This window comes from Aspergillus uvarum (assembly GCF_003184745.1).
Source record: "Aspergillus uvarum CBS 121591 unplaced genomic scaffold BO82scaffold_3, whole genome shotgun sequence".
Lineage (NCBI taxonomy): Eukaryota > Fungi > Ascomycota > Eurotiomycetes > Eurotiales > Aspergillaceae > Aspergillus > Aspergillus uvarum.
The window spans coordinates 443,930-462,178 of NW_020291300.1; the positions used below are offsets into that span (position 1 = coordinate 443,930).

Consider the following 18,249-nt stretch of genomic DNA (forward strand, 5'->3'; position numbering starts at 1 on the left):
TTAATGCCCTCCCCTTCGCTCCCTTCTTTTCTTTCTCTCTCTCCTTGTCTCTGACTCACCTAATCTTCCATCTTCATCAATCCATCCATCCACCATCCACACCCTTCAATGTCTGTCTAACCAGACTCATCTCTTAAACTCAACTTAAATAAAGACTGGTAACAGCACCGTCGCGCTTATGCGTTTGGCACCTTCCGTCTTCACCTCTCAGGTATGACCGTCACTGTCACGATGAACTCCAAGGAAACAAGAAAACTAACCTCGACCCCCAACAGGACTACATCTCGGATCACCTCTGGAAAGCTTCCGGAAACTTTTGAATAGCCACCACAAACATCTACCTGCTTCACTTCTCATCACACCTAAACCATATCACATTATGTTCGCTCGACTCTTCAAGGCCATGCCCGCCCGGGCCCAGGCCTTCCCTTCCGTGAATGCCTCCGTCCAGTCCCGCTTCATGGCCACCGTTCGTCAGGGACGCCCGGCCACTGAACGCGCTACTTTCACGATCCGAGATGGCCCGATCTTCCACGGCAAGTCCTTCGGAGCCCGCTCCAACATCTCGGGTGAAGCCGTCTTCACCACCTCCCTTGTCGGATATCCCGAGTCCTTGACCGACCCCTCCTACCGTGGTCAGATCTTGGTCTTCACCCAGCCCTTGATCGGTAACTACGGTGTCCCCTCCGCTGAGCGGGATGAGCACGGTCTGCTCAAGTACTTCGAGTCCCCCAACCTCCAGGCTGCCGGTGTCGTCGTCGCCGACGTCGCTGAGCAGTACAGCCACTGGACTGCCGTCCAGAGTCTGGGCGAGTGGTGTGCCCGCGAGGGTGTCCCCGCCATCTCGGGTGTTGACACCCGTGCCATTGTCACCTACCTCCGTGAGCAGGGCTCCTCCCTCGCTCGTATCACCGTCGGAGAGGAGTATGACGCCGATCAGGATGAAGCCTTCGTCGACCCTGAGCAGATCCACTTGGTTCGTCAGGTCAGCACCAAGGCCCCCTTCCACGTCAGCGCCGCCAACTCCCAGTGCCACGTCGCTGTCATCGACTGTGGTGTCAAGGAGAACATCCTGCGCAGCTTGGTCAGCCGTGGAGCCAGCATTACTGTCTTCCCCTTCGACTACCCCATCCACAAGGTCGCTCACCACTTTGATGGTGTCTTCATCTCCAACGGTCCCGGTGATCCCACTCACTGCCAGGATACCGTCTACAACCTCCGCCGCTTGATGGAGACTTCCCAGGTCCCTATCTTCGGTATCTGCTTGGGCCACCAGCTTTTGGCTTTGGCCAACGGTGCCCGTACCGTCAAGCTCAAGTATGGTAACCGTGCTCACAACATTCCTGCCCTGGATCTGAGCACTGGCCGCTGCCACATCACCAGTCAGAACCACGGTTACGCTGTGGATGCGGACACCCTTCCTTCTGACTGGAAGCCCTACTTTGTCAACCTGAACGACGCTAGCAATGAGGGTATGATCCACAAGACCCGTCCTATCTTCAGCACCCAGTTCCACCCGGAGGCTAAGGGCGGTCCTCTGGACTCCTCTTACCTCTTCGACATCTACTTGGATAGCGTGGTCAAGTACAAGAACAGCCAGTCGGCTTTCCAGCCTGGCCGTGAAACCGCTCCCAGCCCTCTCTTGGTTGACTTGTTGGCCAAGGAGCGTGTTGGTGTGCAGCCTACCATTGGCATGCAGAACGTGGCCGCTGCTGCCGCTGCCGCTGCCGTTGCTGCTTAAGAGGTTCGTCGAATTGGGTTTGGAGTTCATGGTTTGGGTACGGTTGGATCATATGCGGTTTCTTTTGTCAAAATGGTTCGGTTCATAATTTGGGTACATTTTTGAGTTTAATGTAGTAAATACATTTTCCTTCTAAGCATAGTCCTTGCTTGTGTGTCTTGTAAACTTGATTTCATTAGTCGTAGCGCAGCTGTAGATGTCTTTTTGCCAGGTCTCAACCCAACCGGCTTTTTTTAAATGCCAATTCCCCGTCAAGCGGTTTCTGACAACCTAATATTTTCTAACCTCTGAAATTAAAGTCATTATTTCGCCACGATCGAAACCACGTCCTCATCCGACACCACATGTCCCAACCCCACTCGCTGAGGGATGTGTCTGGCGCTGGCACCCCACACCATCGCATACTTGAACGTCTCCTTCAGCGTGCGATGGATACTATCACAGACATCCTCGATGGTGGAATTGTGCCGGACGATCAGCGCCTCGGAGAAATCGGGCTCCTCTCCTTTCCTATAGCAGATGTTAGCTCCCCGAATCACCATTGAGGAGGGACAAGCAAACGCCGATAGAGAATCCGGTCGTAGCGATTGAGGGAACAGAACGTAGGACAATATTCTAGGGTGGAGGGGGGGCAGGGTGCCAACGTACCGCTTCGTGTAGACGCGAATCAAGCGGAGTTCTTTCCAGATGCGCTCGACGACGTCCTCGACGCCGAGGTCGAGCTCACAGCTCATGACGGCGGTGTAGGGTTCGCGGGCGAGTTGGTCGAGGAAGTCGAGGCTGACGCCGTCGATTTTGTTGTAGACGTAGAGGCTGGACCGGGTTGTTAGACCTTATCATATTATCCTTCGGGTGGACTTGGCTGGGATAATGGGAGGCGGGCGGGCGGGAGAGGGTTGGGGGATGAAACTAGACATACCATCTGATGTATTTGCGGTGGTCTTTCATGATCACGTCGATGAAGTCGTCGATTGTCGCTGGGGGTGGTGGTATGTGGTGTTAGTTTCAGAGGTGCTTTTGTGGGTCGGGGAGGGGTCCCCTAGGAAAGATGATGGGGAGATGGGGACACATACCATATTCGTCTCGCACGAGGACCTCGCAGTTCAGCATCCTGTAGTCACGGAGCACGTTGAAGATGATCTTCTCGTCCAGGTACTTGGGGGGCGTTTGGAAGGTGATCTTCACCCCGCCGGCCTTCTTCTGTTTGAGGTAGATGTTCCTTTGGGTTGGGTTAGATCTAAGTCAAGATCGCTGGAACGAGAAAACGTACGGCGGTTCCTTGTTGAGACGAATCCCAACGGCGTCCAATTCCGCCTCGAGCAGGGCTCGTTGCTCCGCTCGTTTCGTGGCGTCCAGGACCATCAGGACCAGGTCACTTGTCTATACCCCAACGCCCCCAAAAAACGATCGTCAGTATCATCCAGGCCAGATGCGTGCGTTGATTACACCAGTGGGGCTAGATAAAGGGAGAAGGAAGTCTGCTGCCTACCTTCGCCGCGGAGATGACCTGCCGTCCTCGACCCTTCCCTTCGGCAGCCCCCTCGATGATCCCGGGCAGATCCAGGATCTGGATCTCCGCGCCGCCGTACTCCAGGACACCAGGGATGGCCGTGAGCGTGGTGAAGGCATACGCTGCGGTCTCGCTCTTGGTCTTGGTGATCTTGCTGAGGAAGGTGGATTTACCGACGGAGGGGAAGCCGACGAGCGCGACCCGCGCATCGCCGCTCTTGCTGACGTCGAACCCGGTGCCCCCGCCGCCGGAGGCCCCTGTGGGTTCCAGGAGCTGGGCCCGCAGACGGGCGAGTTTACTGCGAACGGTTGGTTAGTTGTCATTCTTGTGTTTCAAGGGAAGCTAGGATGGATGGAACGCTTGATAGGAAAAGGGACGGATGGGATGGGGATTGAATAACGTGACCTGACCTACCCTTTCAACAGACCAAGATGGTACTCTGACAAACAGCATGATGTTAGGATCGCTTGATCTCCATGCATGCATCTTCCGGGGCAAAGGATTCACCCACCTGTGGCCTTGTTCTCTATTTGCGCGGGTTAGCATGGCATGGTATGGCGGGGCTACCATCGGAGCAGCAGCGTTGCGGCGGCGGGCAAAAACAGTTAACTTACTCTGCGTCCGGCGCATCTCATCTTCAATCCTGCAACAAGACAAAAGACGTCATCAGACCCATTATCCCCTTCTAGCTGAGTGTGTTCAAGACAGAAGGACATACTCCTTGATCTTCTCTGTAATGTTCACCATCGTGCCGGTCGAGAGCCCCCGCGGACTCGTGCTTTCTCTAATATGAGTACAAAATCGACACCGGAGAACCGGACAGCAAGCCCTGCAATCTCTGGAGATTCGAGTCGGATGGGAAACAAGCTGATAGATCCTAGCAGCAGCCTGATAGGACAAAAGTTCTCGACAGGCAGAGCGGTTTGCGAGTGGGGAAGGGGGAAAACAATGAACCCAACCAACAATCCATCTTCAAAATCGATGCGACGCCGCCGCGGCCGACCCTCCCCGCTTATGTAATTTGATGCTGCCGCAGTGCATCTCCGCCCCGCTCTCTCGGAGAGCGAGGACTTACTCTGTTGTCGTTCTCACTTCCTTTTCGTGGCGATTCGCATCACCTGGCAACAGCAGCAGCAGCAGCAGCAGCAATCATGGCGTCGTATTTGGGCGTACCTGGCGCTTCTATCATCAGCAATCGACTAAACCGAAAAATCACCAACCCCTCCTTTCTCTGAACAAGCATCGGCGCTTGTGCAAAACGACCAGTGAACCTCCCTTTTTCTCCGTCGGAAACTGCAGCTCTCTTCCCTTGCCTCGCACCGTATCCAAGGTCTTTCGATTAAGAGCTCCTCCCATCTACGTCCAAGAATAGGACTGGATCAAGTTGCATGGGAGCTTTGGTCAACAAACAGCGGGGTGGGTCGGATCAATGGCAGTGGATGGATGGCTCAGGACTTGACCCGTTCGCTGGAGAAGCCAGCCTCTAGATGAGGTGTGGTCCTGGATCAAGCGGCTGGAGGGGCCTGGGTCACAATCTACGTTATGCTTGAGGCTATGCCTGCGGTGTCGGTGTCTCGGCTGAGGTCCATTGGAGCCTGCTTGCTGCGGCGCTCAAGGGCTGGCAGCAGCAGCAGCAGCAGCAGCAGCACGATCCAGCATGCCACAGCTGGGTTATCATAGCAATGGTAGGAGGGCCGGCTCGGAGATCGCGGGCAACGAGCCCCTTCACTTGATATACACGTCAGAGCTAGGTACTGTCTTACGCTTCTAGTAGGGCCAGTCTGCCTTGTTTAGTCATAATGTTGGCTCAAAGTCGGGGTATAATTCGGGTTGCTAGAAATGCGACGAAGTAGAGATATCTGGCATAAGATCACAGCCATCAAAGAAACATATAGAATTCCACATATTCACGCTCACGCCAAGCCACATGCCACCTTCCACCCTTCACGCTCAACAGCCGCTTGCTAGATCGTAAAATATACAGGACCCCGTCCGGTAGTTGTAAATAAATGCGTTTGTATAGAGCTCCGTGCCGTCGCCAGTTTGTGCCTCGTTCGCGAGATCAGAGAGTAACTCGTGCACTTGATTGAGGTATTTGCGCTCGGTCAGCGGGGCGTTCTGGATGACCGCTCGCCAACTTTCCGGGTCGGAAAGACGGGTGTTCCGAATCGCTTCGAGCAGATCGTCGCGCGTATCGATGGCGGCGACCGGACCATGCAGAGCATCCTCGACCACCTCCCGGGATCGGAAAAGAGCTGGCAAGTTGTCAGTACCTATACTCGAGGTTGTGAGGGTGACAGAATCAGAAACCTACCGGACTCGACAATGTTCCTGCGGTTCGACTTCTTGCTCCGGTGCTGCGGTATCAGGATGCGCACATCGCTGGCCCGATCACCGTTGAATGTGCTGGTTTCTGCTTGGCTTAACAGGCGAGACTGTCGCTGAGGTTCTGCTGTGCCTTCACGTTGATTGCGCGCACGCATCTCGTTGCGGATCCAGGGCACCAGCTCGGGGCTTCGGATATCGAGTTCTTCTCGTGGAGAGAAACTCTTTACTTTGAAGCCACGCTCCTGGCTATCCTGTTTGGCAATGACTATCCAGCTATGGCTGTCTTCCTTGTATTTGTTGAGGAGTTCCTCCAGGGACGAAGCATCCACAGCGAGTTCGGCGCTGATGTCGTTGGCCCACATATCCTGGACGATCTTAATCCCCATCGTACGTAGCACAGTTGGGTCGAAACTCGCAACAAGAACGTCACACTGTAAACTATTAGCACAGTGGAAGAAGTCGATCATTTTGTTGCAGACTTACCCTTCTCGTCTTCCAAAATGCCCCGGTTTCTGCCTCAGGATGCTTGACGGATGTCTTGGCAGCGATTCCTGTTCCCAGGTATTCGAGCATTGCTGAGCTCAGGCGATCCCAGCTCAGATTGAACCCTACAGCGTGAGTCTGAGAGCGGTTTGCCAGCACCTTCGGACGGAACTCTTGAACCAAAGAATCATACCGTCCGCCGGCAGCAAAGACGTCACGCCGCTTACTGTCAAAGACGCACTGGAACAGAATGCTTCCTCGGAAGAATTTGTCATTCAAGCTTCCAAGAGGATTCACATATACTTTGCGCTTCACGTCGAACCCCTTCAAATAGACTGCTAGCAGGTTAATACGAGCGAAGATCGGCGCCAGTCGCTCGGCGAAACGAGTGCCTTCCATGATTGCCCGTAATCGCTTTTGTGTTTGCTTGGGAGAGTCTGGTGTACGTTAGTTACAAGTATGAACCAAAAGGAAAGGCAAACCAACCTCGAAAGTCGAAACGAGCAAGGTCGTCCAATGAGGTCGAAGCGACACCGATGGAGGGCGACCGAAGCTCGCTCCTAATCTTTTGCATGGTCCATTTCCCCACGTTAAGCCTGCTGATCACCTCCTTCACGCGAGGAATCTGAGAAGGAGTGATCCGGCAGAACTCCATGATAAGCTGAAGCAAGTCGGAGTGGTTGACCAGGAAACACATGGGAGATGACCTCAATGGCGGGAATTCGTCAATGATCTCATCCAGAACTTTGATGACTTCTGCCTCTTTCAGCGCCAAATCCAAAGTGTTGTGCGACACAATATCGAAGTCAACCTCTTTGTGGGTTCTAGGCTCCCCTCCATGAGGCATATCTCTGTATACTGTGCCAAAAGCATATGTCTTCTCCAGCGAAGGGTCTTGTCGCGGGATGGCACGTGCGTTCGGCAAAGTAAGGTCAAATGGCAATTGAAGCAGGTTTCCGGAGGAATCCAGCAGCCTCACAGCGCCATTGTTGTAGTGCTGAGACCTCGGGAACAGCATTTGCCTCGTTGTCTCCACCGCTCCGTGCCGGCGAAAAATCGAGGTCAATCTTTCTTTAACCAACCCTCGAACAAGAAGCTCGTGGGCTGCTGGTGTGCCGCGTGAGTCCATGTCCCAGGCAATGTCTTCGTACTTCTTAGGAGATTGGGAGAATATTCCAGAAAGAATCTTCTTGTAGTCAGGAGAATTGGGATCAGACAGCAAGTGCATGATGGCCCTTCTGAACGTCTCTTCTTCCACCTGTAGAGGGATCTGACCACTGTGCAAAAGGTCTGAAGCTGAAGGACGTTGGCTTGGATCATGGTTTAATAGTGACCTTATGATCCGGCCCTGAAGCACCTTCTCCGAATACTGGAATGTCGATGGAAGCGTAAAGTGCTGCTCTCTTATTGCCCGTAATGTCTGGTCACGTTCCATGCCCGTTGGGAGGGGATGGCACATCTCGAAAAAGATCACCCCGAGAGAATACATCTTCATGCAGTCATTAGCAGAGATGGCTAGTTGCTGTGGTCCGTGGTTGAACTTACATCCACCTTCTCGTTATAGTTTTCTGCTAGGCCAGACTTCATCTCGGGCGCGACATAGTAGGTTGTGCCCAGACTACGTGTGAAATCACCTTCAAAATCAGCCGTTGTAGAGGAGCGCACTGCGGTTGTAAATTGGCCACTGGTAGCCAAGCCAAAATCTCCAATGCGTGGGTTATTAGCAACATCAATGAAGATATTGTCCGGCTTAAGATCGCGATGGATGATGCCGTGACCATGAATGTGGCTAAGGCCATCGAGAATTTGCCGGAAGAGACGCCAGGACCGATCGACATCGTCATACAAACCATTTCGGATGAGATCGCGAAGAGTCTTGCAGGTGGTTAGCTTGTAGGTAAAACATAATTGAGAGCAAGGAAGACAAATCTTACATGTTTCTCACAGTACTCCATCTGGATGTAAAGCGTCGTATGTACCGGTCTGCCCTGCGAACCTGATCCAACCCGACTCAACTCTCGACCTGTACCACTTTCTGTCTCGTAGGTCTCTGAGGTGTCTCCTCCTCTTCTGTGGGAAAGCGTGCCATCGTCGTCATCATCACTGTCTGAACCAAACTGGATTTTGGGGTAGCCGCTGGAGCTGATGAAGTCCAGGCCTCCCGTGCTGTAGTCGTAGGCCCGGGAGTCCCGGCTAGCAAAGACATCGCTATCGGTCGAGGAAAGAGCGTCTTCATCTACATAGTCATAGTCTTCTTCGATCCACGCGGTATAGTAGCGTACTACGTACGGGTGGTTAAGACGGGACAGTAGCATGATTTCCGACAGCGTATCTTTCAACGCAGTGGTAGACTTCTGAGATATTTTCTTCACTGCGTAGAAACGACCATCAAGCTTATTTCGAGCCTTCACAACCTGACCAAATCCACCTTTTCCCAGTCGTCCGGCTTCATCAAAATCCTGGTTATAGCGTGAGAACGCCGGCAGTGCTCCAAGAGAATCAAGACGCGGACGCCTCGGGAGAGAAATAGAATTTGCAGCACTTGTGCGAGCAATCAAAGGCGCATCAACGCGGAAGAACTCGGACGGTTGTAGTTGGAATGCTGTGGGCCGCTTTTTGGGGTCTGGACGAAAGAACTCGTGTAGTAGGTCCTGCAGCGGGGACGTTAAACCCAAAGTTCCCATCATCGCATTGGCCGACGTATAGCGCTGGAGGACATCTAATCCAAAGCCCATCTGGAGAAAGACAATACCCAAATCCCATACATCAGTTTTCATGGTAGGTGGGGCTCCCTCGTGGGCCAGTTCAGGTGGCATCCAAAATGGCGACTTGGATATAGCGAGCGACCGTTTTCCTGCCGTAGAAACAGGCAAAGCCTCTTCGATGCTAGCTTGCAGTTTCACAATGGTTCCTCCCGTAGGTGTTCTGAACAACAAGACACGTCCGCAACTTATATTGCCGTGAACAAACCCACTGCGGTGATAATATTCCAAAGCCTCCAGTAGTTGGATGGTCCAGCTGCGGAGCAATTCGACCGGAACCGTTCCAACCATGTCTAGGAATTCCGCAAGAGGCCCCTTATTTGAGTATTCGACCAATGCAGAAACCTTCCAAATTGTCTCCTGCGAGCTTAGAGGTCTGGAGATCTTGAATCCAATGAAGTCTCGAATGTTCGGATGTCGCAGCTTTTTGAGACCTTCCAGTTTATCCTCACTTAAGCGCATTCTTTCCCGAAATTTCAAAGGGTCGACGCCTTTTGGGTCGAGTGACATTTCCTTTAGCACAAGGAGAGGGGCATAGGCTCGGTTGTCGGGCGCGATAGGTCTCACAGTACATGTTTCTTTGTACTGGCGACTCTTCAAGAGTGACTTTCCGGATACGGCTCTAAAGAACAGCGGATCCTGACCCGGCTCCGTCACGACGAGGGGCGGATCGAAGGTGATAGCACCAGCGGCTTGCTGCACGCCATCCGAGTCTCCATTGGCGTCTAAGCCAGGCGTGCGACTCTTCCGACGCGACAGCTTTGTCCGCTCCCTTAGCCGGTCCTCGAGCAGCTGCTGCAGTGCACGCTCTTCTTCTGCGGTGGCTGCCTCCTGTTTGCGGATTTCTTCCTGTCGTTCTAGCTCGGCTCGTTGATTGGCAGCGGCTTCCTGCTCCATGCGTTCCTCCTCAAGACTAGGAAGATCCTTGTCTTGCGCTTGCGCCTCGGCCACGTCTTCAAGGACATCCTGGATGGACACGGCCAGCTCATAGATCATCTCAGAGCCCAGAAGGGTCTTGGGTTTGCTGCGGATAATATCTTGAACTCTCGAGCGAGCACCCTGGCGTAAGTCGTCCAAATTCTCCAGGGAAAGGTTCGGAACGGTTTTGGGGTAGGTCGTCGGTAGCTCCACTAACAACTCTAAATGTACCTCGGGGTTGGACGACGCTCGGAGATGAAGCTTAAAGGAAAGCTCGGATGATTGCTGAAGTGACGCGAGTCAGTTTGTTCTCTATCACCAAGCATTCGGCTGAAGTATTGTCGAGCATACCTGCCAGGCGGAGCGCCGGTGCGCAACTTCTTCGAAATCGTCGCCATAGATCGAGCGCAGGGCTTCCACCTCGTTCTGGTGGATCTCCTGGTAATTGGTGGGGGCGACTATGGGTACGGCAAAAGCAGAGGGATCTGGGGAGAGCTGTTTTTTCTCCGCTCGAGGAGAGCCAATCTTGGGGGCATTGTTGAAATTCTTCTTCTGTTTGTGAGGCATAGCGGGGCGTTGGGCGGTGTGTGGAGATTAATGTTTGCACCCAGATGGAATTGGCCTTTGCCACGGAGAATAGTGACAAAGATGCAGCCGAAGCTGCAGCCCTCTACAGCTCAGAAAAGCACATATTCGGAGATTAAAATAAGAATGAAAGGAGGAGGGGGGGAGAGGGGGGGGTGGAAGAGGTGAAGATGGAAGGGCGGGAGGAGAAGAGAAAGGTGGGAAGAATAATGTAAGTGTAGGAATTAGGAAAAGAAAGACAGGCCACAGGCCAAAGAGCGGTAGCCACACGGACCAGCTAAACTTACAACAAGTGGAAAGTGGAAAGGCGGTAAGTAATGCCCGACTGTGGATCGCCCCGTCATTTTTCCGCTGACCGCCTTTGGGCCTCTACCGTAGTGGGTGCTGGGGAAGACTGCTAACTACACTAAACCAAAGAGTAAACAAAGCACAGCGTTCCACGTCAATTCCCCTGCCGGTCGCGCCCCTCTCACTTGCCTCGCTGCCTGTCTCTGTCGCCAATGGTTGTCGCTGTTGTCATGCAATTCTCTTCCAGCCTGCTCTTTTAACTCTTTTACTGCCAGACATCAGAGTTTTCTTCGCTTATGATTCTGCATTCGACATGTTGGGGTGGATCACAGGCCAGGAAGAGCAAGTCGCAGGTAAGTTATGTCTCAATGCTATACTATACTATCGCTGCCCGCCTTGCGCCGGTGCACGCGCGCGCCGCACACCCACCCACCTTACCCCCCCCCCCCCAAACCCTCACGGCCCAATAATGCTAGCCATTCTCACCTGACTGTATGCAAAGCGCGGTCTCCGCGGGCTGACTTGTTCTCTCCCCCTTCCCTGTTTCATTGTCCTAGAAGACCTAGACAACTCCAAGGTTCTCGAGCCACCAGAGACGCCCGCACCCGTGTTTGCGATTCGCGCCTTCAAGAGTGCCTTGTTTGGTACACCTGCTGCCGACAACGATAACGCAGACACCGGCAACCGCGCAGCCAAAACAAAGTCTGCTGCAGCCAATCACCGACTCGCCGATAATGTTGTTCTGAAACCTACGCAGAACGCAAGAGATGTCCCTCGCGCCACCAAAGCCGACCTTGATCTAGCTGTGAACGCGATGGCCTCTCCCACTAAAAGCATCCTCGTGACACCCGGAACTGCCTCCAACCGACGAAAGACGGTTTCTTTCGGTGAAAGTGTGGTGGATAACGAGCGCCAGCGTGACGATCTATCTGCGAAATACATCAAGACACCAGCAAGTCTCGCCAATAATTTCAGCAGCCAATGGTCTTCGGGCTCGTCTGCATCAAAACCAAGAAGCAAGCTTACCCAAGCTTTGATGGATTCGCGCGACAAGCCCGCTAAGGGCGTGGACGTCTTTGTTGACTCTACCTCCTCATCAGAGACACAGATCAACATGTCGCAACCGGAAGAGGATGACAACGATGACACTATCAACCTTGACGAACCGCGATCACAGTCCGGGAAGTACTGGAAGGCGGAGTACGATAATTACCGGAACAAGACCACCTGGGAGATCAAGAAGTTGATTCAGTATCGCTCGGCGGCGAAAACATACGCTAAGAAGAAGGATGAGGAGGCTTCTCGGTTGGCCGAGAAGTTGAGAGAGGAGGAACTTAGGGTCGCGGAGATGGAACGTCATGTCACTCACCTGGCTTCGACCATGGTCGGAGAGAACGCCAACGCGGACAAGGAGAAATTGGTGCAGGAACTCACGAAGCAAACCGCATTAGCGTTGCAGTACAAACATCGAGTCAACTCACTGCGGAAAACATTGGAACGTCATGGTGTCGTGGGGCAGGAGACGAGTGAGGTCGCTGATTCTTCGGTTATTGCCAGCCCTTCTGAGCAGAAGACCGATAGCGTCTACAAGGTCCAGCAGGCTCTGGATCAAGCGAACGCCAAGATCGAGGAAATGAAGCGCCAGCAAGAAGAGTTCAATCAGCTGAAGGATTTAGCGCGCATTTCGGAGCAGAAGGCTTCAGAGTTGCAGAAGGAGAACGCGTCATTGAAGCAGACGCTCGCCCGTGTGAAGCAGGAGATGAGCAAGTACGAGGGGCGTCGCAAGGAGAAGGAAGCGAAATTGAAGCAGCGCGAAGTCAAACTCGAAACGAGAATTCAGGAATACCGAGACCGCTTGAAGTCGACTGCACAACAGCACCGCCAACACGAGGAGAGCCTCAAAGCGTCTTTCAGTGAGGAGCGTCGCCGGATGCAAGAGCAGGTCGACCAGCTCAGAATCAAGCTCACGGCCATCGAACGTCTACCACAGCTGCAAGGCCGCGCTCGTCGCTCGGAAAGTCCTCGAAAAGACCACGCCGGGGTTCACGTTTACGATTTCGGCGTGCAAGCTAGCCCCGAAAAAGAACCGCTGGAGGAGACAATCGAGCTCGACGAGCCACCGAGCCCGAGCCCGCGAGCCAAAGAGCGACGCTCGTATCCGTCTTCAAGGTATACGGCAGGCGATCTCGACCTGAAACGCGCCATGAGAGCGATGGGGATCAGCGACGAAGACCAACTGGCGTTTCTAGGAGGGGAGACTCTCCAGGCCCCTCGCTCCCGCTACCGCCACGGCGATGAAGCCGTCCCTCCATCCTCACCTCCAGAGTACCCGTTGGTCGAGCCTGCACGTTCACGCCTAAAGCACAAGTACGACGCCAACAGCTACCGAAGCACCCATCCACTACCCAGCAAATCCACCATCACCTCTCTTGCCCACCATCTCGCCCAAAATCTCGACGACAGCCATCAAATCCGCACCACTACCACCACTAACGACCGTCTCCGCTCCCACCGCCCCTCCAGATACGGCCTCGATGCCGTCTCCGGCGTATCAGAATCACAGTCCTATCCCCTCGACCGCACCTCCAAACGCAAACCCAGCCAGGCCGCCGTGCAAAGGGACTCCATCCCGCTCGACCGCAAGCTCTCGGCCCAGGCGCGCCTCAAGCAGCGCAAGGATGAAACCCGCAAACCCAAAGAGCAAGGCAAGGAGAATATCCGAACGTACACCAACCCACCGTTGTCGGTACTCGAAGCCTGAATCGAGAACTATCATATCATAATGACGAACCTCAACAGCCTGCCACGCAACCAGCGCCCTTTCTTTTTTCCGCCGCTCGTGGCAGGATACTAAACACGAGATCTAAAAATCTTTTAACTCCCATTTGTTCTGTCCTTCTTGTTTTTCTTTCCTTTTCTATTCTGATCTTCTATGTTCGATCTGGTTCACTCAGGAGGGTGAGAGGGAAAGTATACCATTGTCAAGGGCGCTACCGGGGGGATTCGGTTTACAGATCATCACATTAGCTTTGTTTGTTTGCTGTCACAGTTTGTTTTGTTTTAGTTTGTCATGCCTTTTCGTTCTCGTTTTTACGCTTCTACTTTCGCCCCTTCTACCATTCCGTGCTCTGTTTTTGGTCACCCACGGTCTCCTCTGTTCTTGTGTTTGTTGTTACGTTTCAAGAGGGACTCGGTCCGGGAGCTACGTTTGCTAAGTAGCTCTGCCTGTCCACCTGACTATATGTGCGGCGTAATCTTTGCTTTTCTTAGTCTTTCTCCGGTTGGGTGTACTGCCTACTCATGCCTCCCCCTATGCCGTGTCTCTCTAATACCTAACATCACTATACCCCCAATCAAAGAATCAAACACTCACCGTTGATGAATTACACATCAACCCCTGTTAACATCATCTCCACGTATGAATATCTTGCCTTCTTGCATACCTAAACACCAGACAGAGTATCCATATCATCTATCTTTGATATTTGGTTGACAAAGCGAATTGTATATCGGCTATCAATATCCGGAAAATTGCAGCGTCTATCTATTGATTTCATCGATCTATCCATCGATCCCTCTCATTTATCTACATTCCACTGACATGGTTTATTTCGAGCCTTGCTTGCCATCACTAAATGAGACAACAGCCCACTTGCCGCTCCAGGCCCATTTGCGTGCCGCGGAGCCCCCGCCTTCCGGCAGGGCGCGGAGCTTCTCGTCCACGCCGGCAGGGAGACCGACCACGACGTCCGCCTTGCAGGTCCGGAAGGCCATGACGCGGAGGCCGGAGTCGGGGCGGCCGAGGGGCCCGATGGCGGTGGTGAAGGGGGTGGTTGGGTCCCAGGTGGACTTTTATCGGAAATCCGTTAGATTTGCCTGATGCTCTGATCGTATAAAGGGGGGAAGGAAGAAGGTGGAGAGAACAGGAAACTCACATCATTGGTCAACTTGCGGTAGTTGAGATCACCCTTGAAGAGAACGAGCTCACTCTGCTGGAGATCCTCGTAGAGATCCGGGGCGAGGGCAGGCATGCGCCAGTATCCGCCGGGGAGGGTCCAGAAGGGGTGCGGGCGGATGATGAGCTTGCCCTCGGCGTGGAGGTGGCTCCAGTGGTCGAAGAGGAAGGTCACCTCGGACAGTTCCTTCTCGGAGAGCGGGTCGTGTCTGCGGCCGGAGTCGTCGGGGGCCGTGAAGAAGCCCTGGGCGTCGGCGAGGGCGTTGATGAGGGCCATGAAGTCCGGCGGGGTGACGTCGGACACGAACCACGGGATCACTTTCGGGTGGAGGACGACGGTCGTGGCCAGGCCCGCGGAGAGCAGGTAGCCGGCGAGGATGAGGTCGACGAACAGCTCGAAGCCGGAGTTGTCGAGGACGATATCGACGCGCCGCTCGTGGGTCTTGCGCTCGCGCCGCGCCCGCTGCAGCACGTCGAAGGCGGCATCGAGATCGTTGACGAGGATGTTCTCCTCGGCGGCCTTGCGCGCCTTGGAGCCCTGAAGCTTCTGGATGTCTTCGTAGGTGAGCGAGGTAAGAAGGGAAAGGTCGGTGGCGTTGCCCCAGAGGCAGATCTCGCACATCTCCGAGAAGAGCACCCGCTCCGCCTGCTCGACCTGCTCCGCGGTGCGCCCGCCCTCGTTGCCCTTCTCGGCTTCCGTGGCCAGCTCCTTGTATCGGGCGGCCAGCTCGAGAACAGCCGGACGAGACGACTTGAAGGTGGAGAGCTTCTGCCGGGCGAACACGTCATATCCCTTCCAGTGCTTGGAGAGCGAGAAAAGGGTACTCAAACGTCTGTCTGATTATGTCGTCAGCGTCAACTGTTCCCTCACCCCCCGAGCTCCGAGTACGCACAGAGGTAGCATTCCGAGTATAGCCACGAGACATCGTGCCACGCCGGGTTCCCTCGTTGTTCGAGCTCCTTGTTGTAGTCTGCGATATCGGGTTGGCCGTCGTCGGGAAGGGGGCTGTTGACGAATGGGCTATGTTAGGACGGTTTGCCACCGGCGTTGAATGGGTTGAAGTCTCACGTCAATTGTCTGTTATGCTGCAGCTCATACTTGAATGCCGCAAGCTTCTCGGTGATTTCCTTTCCTTCCCGCCGTTTCTCCTCATCGGTTGTTTCGCTAACGGTGCGGTGCAGGTCATCAATGGCGCCCGTCTGCGGTATATCGCTATCGTCAGCATTGCATGCCGATGATCTTCGGGGACAGACGTACCAGGATGACCGGCCAGCGCTCACGAGCCGAGACGGAGGCAAAGCTGGACTGATCGGAAGTGAGATACTGCGCTGGTGGAGGGGAAAAGGCGGGGTCAGTCGAGTACCGTTTGAAGAGAGGCGGAGCATGGACCTACGGGTTTTTGGGTCGTATTCCATTGTGCAATATTAGTGTATGCAACTGAAGATTCTAAGTAAACAAAAGAAACGAGAAGAGATGGTGTCTGAAGCAGAGAAGAATGACGGAGGGAAAGCAAGCGACTTGGTTGAGCCAGGAAGAGATCGCGGGGTTGCCGCGGTCGGAAATCCCTCCGCCCCGCAGCCAAAAACATTAAAACATTATCAATCAGTCATTCTCTAATTGCGCTGCGGTCTATTCGTCTGTCTACAAGGAAAGAGGGACATTTGCTATAGCCATAACCATCAACTATCACCCATCCACCATCCAAAGCAAAGCAACAGAACAACAAACAAGCACAATGCACATGCAGAGAAAGGCAACTCCGCATGACAGCCGCCAATCCAACACCGCTCAGACCTGCATATGCCGGGCAAGAAGCGGAAATAGTAATGAAGATGAGAAAGAATTAAGAGAGCATAAAAAAAAAAAAAAGAAAAAAAAAGAAACAGAAAGAGAAAGAAAGAAAACACCCCTCAGATCCAGAACGATAGATTTAATCCGCTATGCAAAACAAAATGGTCCTCAAGGTCGTCATCAATCAAAAATCATTCAATAGATACATCGCCCTCCCTCGTACTGTGGGTCATGAGGCAATCCATCCGAATCCTCGTCTCTGTATTCGGAGCTTCGCCTCCAAGCCGTGAGGCTTTCCCCGCGTTCATCATTCCAAGTCAGAATGGGGCTCACATCATAGACATGAGGGAGCTTTGTGCGTAGGCCTGCGACCGTTTTAGCGTCTGTTCATCTGTCTTTGTTGGGGGGTCTGCAAGACTTACCATCGGCTTGATGTCAGGGTGGGGAACAGCCTCGAAGACCTGGTACTCAAGTTTGAGCTCAGGCCCAATCTTGATGAAAGCACCCTTGTTCTCGGTCGAATCGCAGTACTTGGGCGCCGAGAAAACCGTGATGCAGCGTCCATCATGCTCAACCTCGTAACCCTCCATGCGAACCTCGTGCGAACGGATAATCGCCTCCAGCCCGTTCTTCTCACAGAAGCGCTTGGTGACGTCGGGTCCGAATTGAAGACCAACACCGCGCTTGCTGGGTCCACGACCAGGTTGGGTCTGCGGGTCGGTCCAGAGCATCTCCATCATCAATCCCTGCTGGCCCGGCTGGCGCTGGTTGTGGCGGTTCAACTTGCGGATATCGTCGAGGGTAGTGTTGTCGTCGGAGAAGAGACCACCATGGAGAACAAGGTACTTGTTACCGATCAACGTGGCCAAAGGCAGGGCGGAGAAGGACTCCGAGAAGACCTTGAAGGTGGTCTCGTTGTATTTAGCCTTGCACTCACCCTCGAAACCGTACACCTTGTTCATGTCGTCCGTCTCGTGGTTGCCACGGTTCAAGAAGATGCGGTTGGGTCTCAGCCACTTGTACGCGTAGAGAAGCAGAGCAATCTCGGTCGACCACGATCCACGATCCACAAAGTCACCGTTAAAGAGATAAGCATTCGTCTCGCTCGGGTAGCCGTTCAAGCGGAAGATCTCGAGCAGGTCAAAGTATTGTCCTTGTCACACGATCAGTATCCACCAGGAAACAAGAAAACAAGAGCTGCGCTAGGTCCCTTACCGTGCGTATCACCACAGACCGTCAAGCGGGTACCCTCCTCGACACCGACCTCCACCATCGTCGGCTCAGCGTAGACAATGTCCTTCACGGCCTTGATTATTTGGAAGACGTACTTGCGGTGAATCTTCTTGCCGTTCTTGAACCGCTCGATCATATCGTCGATGAACTCCTGGGTCATCTCGTTCTTCTCCAACCGCACGCCATCGTAGCTCGCATCCACGGCAATCGAGTCGATATCCAGGCTCTCGAAAGCCGAGGGCGGATCGCTAACCTCGATGGCCTTCTCGAACTCCAACCGGCGGACCAGTTTCTCACATTCCGCGAGCTTCAGCTTCGCATCGCGGTTTCCCGGATCCCGCTTAATCACTGCCCGGAAGTCCTTGAGGGCTTCCTTGTAATGCAAAATGGCGCTGTTCGCAAGGGCTCGTCTCCAGTATGCCTAGGTGATGTGACATTGTCAGGATGTAGTCCAAGCACAGGCGCTTTGAAAACACATGCAGGACGTCAGACAAACCTTGATGAAGTTGGAGTCAAGCTCCAGGGCCTTGGTGGCATCTGCAATCGCAAATCCGTACGCTTCGAGCTTGATATGCGCCTAGATCTCCCGAACGCCACCCGGCCAAAGTATCAGTATACAGGAAACCGCCACTTAAGTGAAAATCGGGGGGGGGG

The 18,249-nt window shown here is 53.8% G+C and overlaps 7 protein-coding genes across 7 annotated transcripts; 3 read left to right on the forward strand and 4 right to left on the reverse strand.

Moving 5' to 3' along the window:
* Positions 1-52: 52 nt before the first annotated feature.
* cpa1 (carbamoyl-phosphate synthase (glutamine-hydrolyzing) CPA1) lies at positions 53-1,883 on the forward strand. Its single transcript, XM_025634088.1, has 2 exons — positions 53-211; positions 276-1,883. Exon 2 carries the CDS (start codon positions 380-382, stop codon positions 1,739-1,741), a length of 1,362 nt encoding a protein of 453 aa, XP_025496720.1. The 5' UTR covers positions 53-211; positions 276-379; the 3' UTR covers positions 1,742-1,883.
* BO82DRAFT_350222 (putative GTP binding protein (Gtp1)) lies at positions 1,835-4,181 on the reverse strand. Its single transcript, XM_025634089.1, has 10 exons — positions 3,970-4,181; positions 3,866-3,894; positions 3,763-3,777; positions 3,666-3,690; positions 3,231-3,549; positions 3,012-3,121; positions 2,815-2,960; positions 2,661-2,718; positions 2,390-2,554; positions 1,835-2,251 (listed from the first exon to the last, which is right to left on the reverse strand). The coding sequence occupies exons 1-10, from the start codon at positions 3,996-3,998 to the stop codon at positions 2,044-2,046; spliced, it is 1,104 nt and encodes a 367-aa protein (XP_025496721.1). The 5' UTR covers positions 3,999-4,181; the 3' UTR covers positions 1,835-2,043.
* Positions 4,182-5,055: 874 nt separating this feature from the next.
* Positions 5,056-10,341, reverse strand: cpcC (putative protein kinase (Gcn2)). Its single transcript, XM_025640444.1, has 7 exons — positions 10,094-10,341; positions 7,997-10,027; positions 7,608-7,937; positions 6,549-7,551; positions 6,063-6,499; positions 5,566-6,010; positions 5,056-5,506 (listed from the first exon to the last, which is right to left on the reverse strand). The coding sequence occupies exons 1-7, from the start codon at positions 10,307-10,309 to the stop codon at positions 5,202-5,204; spliced, it is 4,767 nt and encodes a 1,588-aa protein (XP_025496722.1). The 5' UTR covers positions 10,310-10,341; the 3' UTR covers positions 5,056-5,201.
* A 587-nt stretch (positions 10,342-10,928) lies between these two features.
* Positions 10,929-13,376, forward strand: BO82DRAFT_370880 (uncharacterized protein; the record flags this gene model as incomplete). Its single annotated transcript, XM_025637237.1, has 2 exons — positions 10,929-10,968; positions 11,182-13,376. The coding sequence occupies 2 exons, from the start codon at positions 10,929-10,931 to the stop codon at positions 13,374-13,376; spliced, it is 2,235 nt and encodes a 744-aa protein (XP_025496723.1).
* Positions 13,377-13,530: 154 nt separating this feature from the next.
* On the forward strand, positions 13,531-14,092 carry BO82DRAFT_88225 (uncharacterized protein). Its single transcript, XM_025641624.1, has one exon. The coding sequence runs from the start codon at positions 13,686-13,688 to the stop codon at positions 13,992-13,994; it is 309 nt and encodes a 102-aa protein (XP_025496724.1). The 5' UTR covers positions 13,531-13,685; the 3' UTR covers positions 13,995-14,092.
* Positions 14,093-14,112: 20 nt separating this feature from the next.
* On the reverse strand, positions 14,113-16,035 carry BO82DRAFT_350224 (damage-control phosphatase ARMT1 family protein). The gene is made up of 6 exons (XM_025634090.1): positions 15,965-16,035; positions 15,829-15,899; positions 15,640-15,770; positions 15,464-15,576; positions 14,551-15,407; positions 14,113-14,464 (listed from the first exon to the last, which is right to left on the reverse strand). The coding sequence occupies exons 1-6, from the start codon at positions 15,984-15,986 to the stop codon at positions 14,222-14,224; spliced, it is 1,437 nt and encodes a 478-aa protein (XP_025496725.1). The 5' UTR covers positions 15,987-16,035; the 3' UTR covers positions 14,113-14,221.
* A 656-nt stretch (positions 16,036-16,691) lies between these two features.
* On the reverse strand, positions 16,692-18,172 carry ppt1 (protein serine/threonine phosphatase PPT1; the record flags this gene model as incomplete). The annotated part of the gene is made up of 4 exons (XM_025638962.1): positions 16,692-16,727; positions 16,785-17,515; positions 17,578-18,016; positions 18,092-18,172. Coding segments are annotated over 4 exons (1,287 nt in total), but the record flags the coding sequence as incomplete, so codon positions are not given.
* Positions 18,173-18,249: the final 77 nt, after the last annotated feature.

What these genes read in the sequence shown, in the direction of transcription:
- cpa1 (XM_025634088.1), top strand. Translation starts at nt 380, where the DNA reads ATGTTCGCTCGACTCTTCAAGGCCATGCCCGCCCGGGCCCAGGCCTTC.
- cpcC (XM_025640444.1), bottom strand. Translation starts at nt 10,309, where the DNA reads ATGCCTCACAAACAGAAGAAGAATTTCAACAATGCCCCCAAGATTGGC. An exon ending in TGGAGTACTGTGAGAAACAT is followed by an intron (nt 7,938 to 7,996) that starts GTAAGATTTGTC and finishes ACCACCTGCAAG; the next exon opens with ACTCTTCGCGATCTCATCCG. An exon ending in CATTTTGGAAGACGAGAAGG is followed by an intron (nt 6,011 to 6,062) that starts GTAAGTCTGCAA and finishes AATAGTTTACAG; the next exon opens with TGTGACGTTCTTGTTGCGAG.
- BO82DRAFT_350224 (XM_025634090.1), bottom strand. Translation starts at nt 15,986, where the DNA reads ATGGAATACGACCCAAAAACCC. An exon ending in GGAATACGACCCAAAAACCC is followed by an intron (nt 15,900 to 15,964) that starts GTAGGTCCATGC and finishes CCCCTCCACCAG; the next exon opens with CGCAGTATCTCACTTCCGAT. An exon ending in CAGCATAACAGACAATTGAC is followed by an intron (nt 15,577 to 15,639) that starts GTGAGACTTCAA and finishes ATTCGTCAACAG; the next exon opens with CCCCCTTCCCGACGACGGCC.
- BO82DRAFT_350222 (XM_025634089.1), bottom strand. Translation starts at nt 3,998, where the DNA reads ATGGTGAACATTACAGAGAAGATCAAGGA. An exon ending in AGGTCATCTCCGCGGCGAAG is followed by an intron (nt 3,122 to 3,230) that starts GTAGGCAGCAGA and finishes GTTGGGGTATAG; the next exon opens with ACAAGTGACCTGGTCCTGAT. An exon ending in CCTCGTGCGAGACGAATATG is followed by an intron (nt 2,719 to 2,814) that starts GTATGTGTCCCC and finishes CACCACCCCCAG; the next exon opens with CGACAATCGACGACTTCATC.
- BO82DRAFT_88225 (XM_025641624.1), top strand. Translation starts at nt 13,686, where the DNA reads ATGCCTTTTCGTTCTCGTTTTTACGCTTCTACTTTCGCCCCTTCTACC.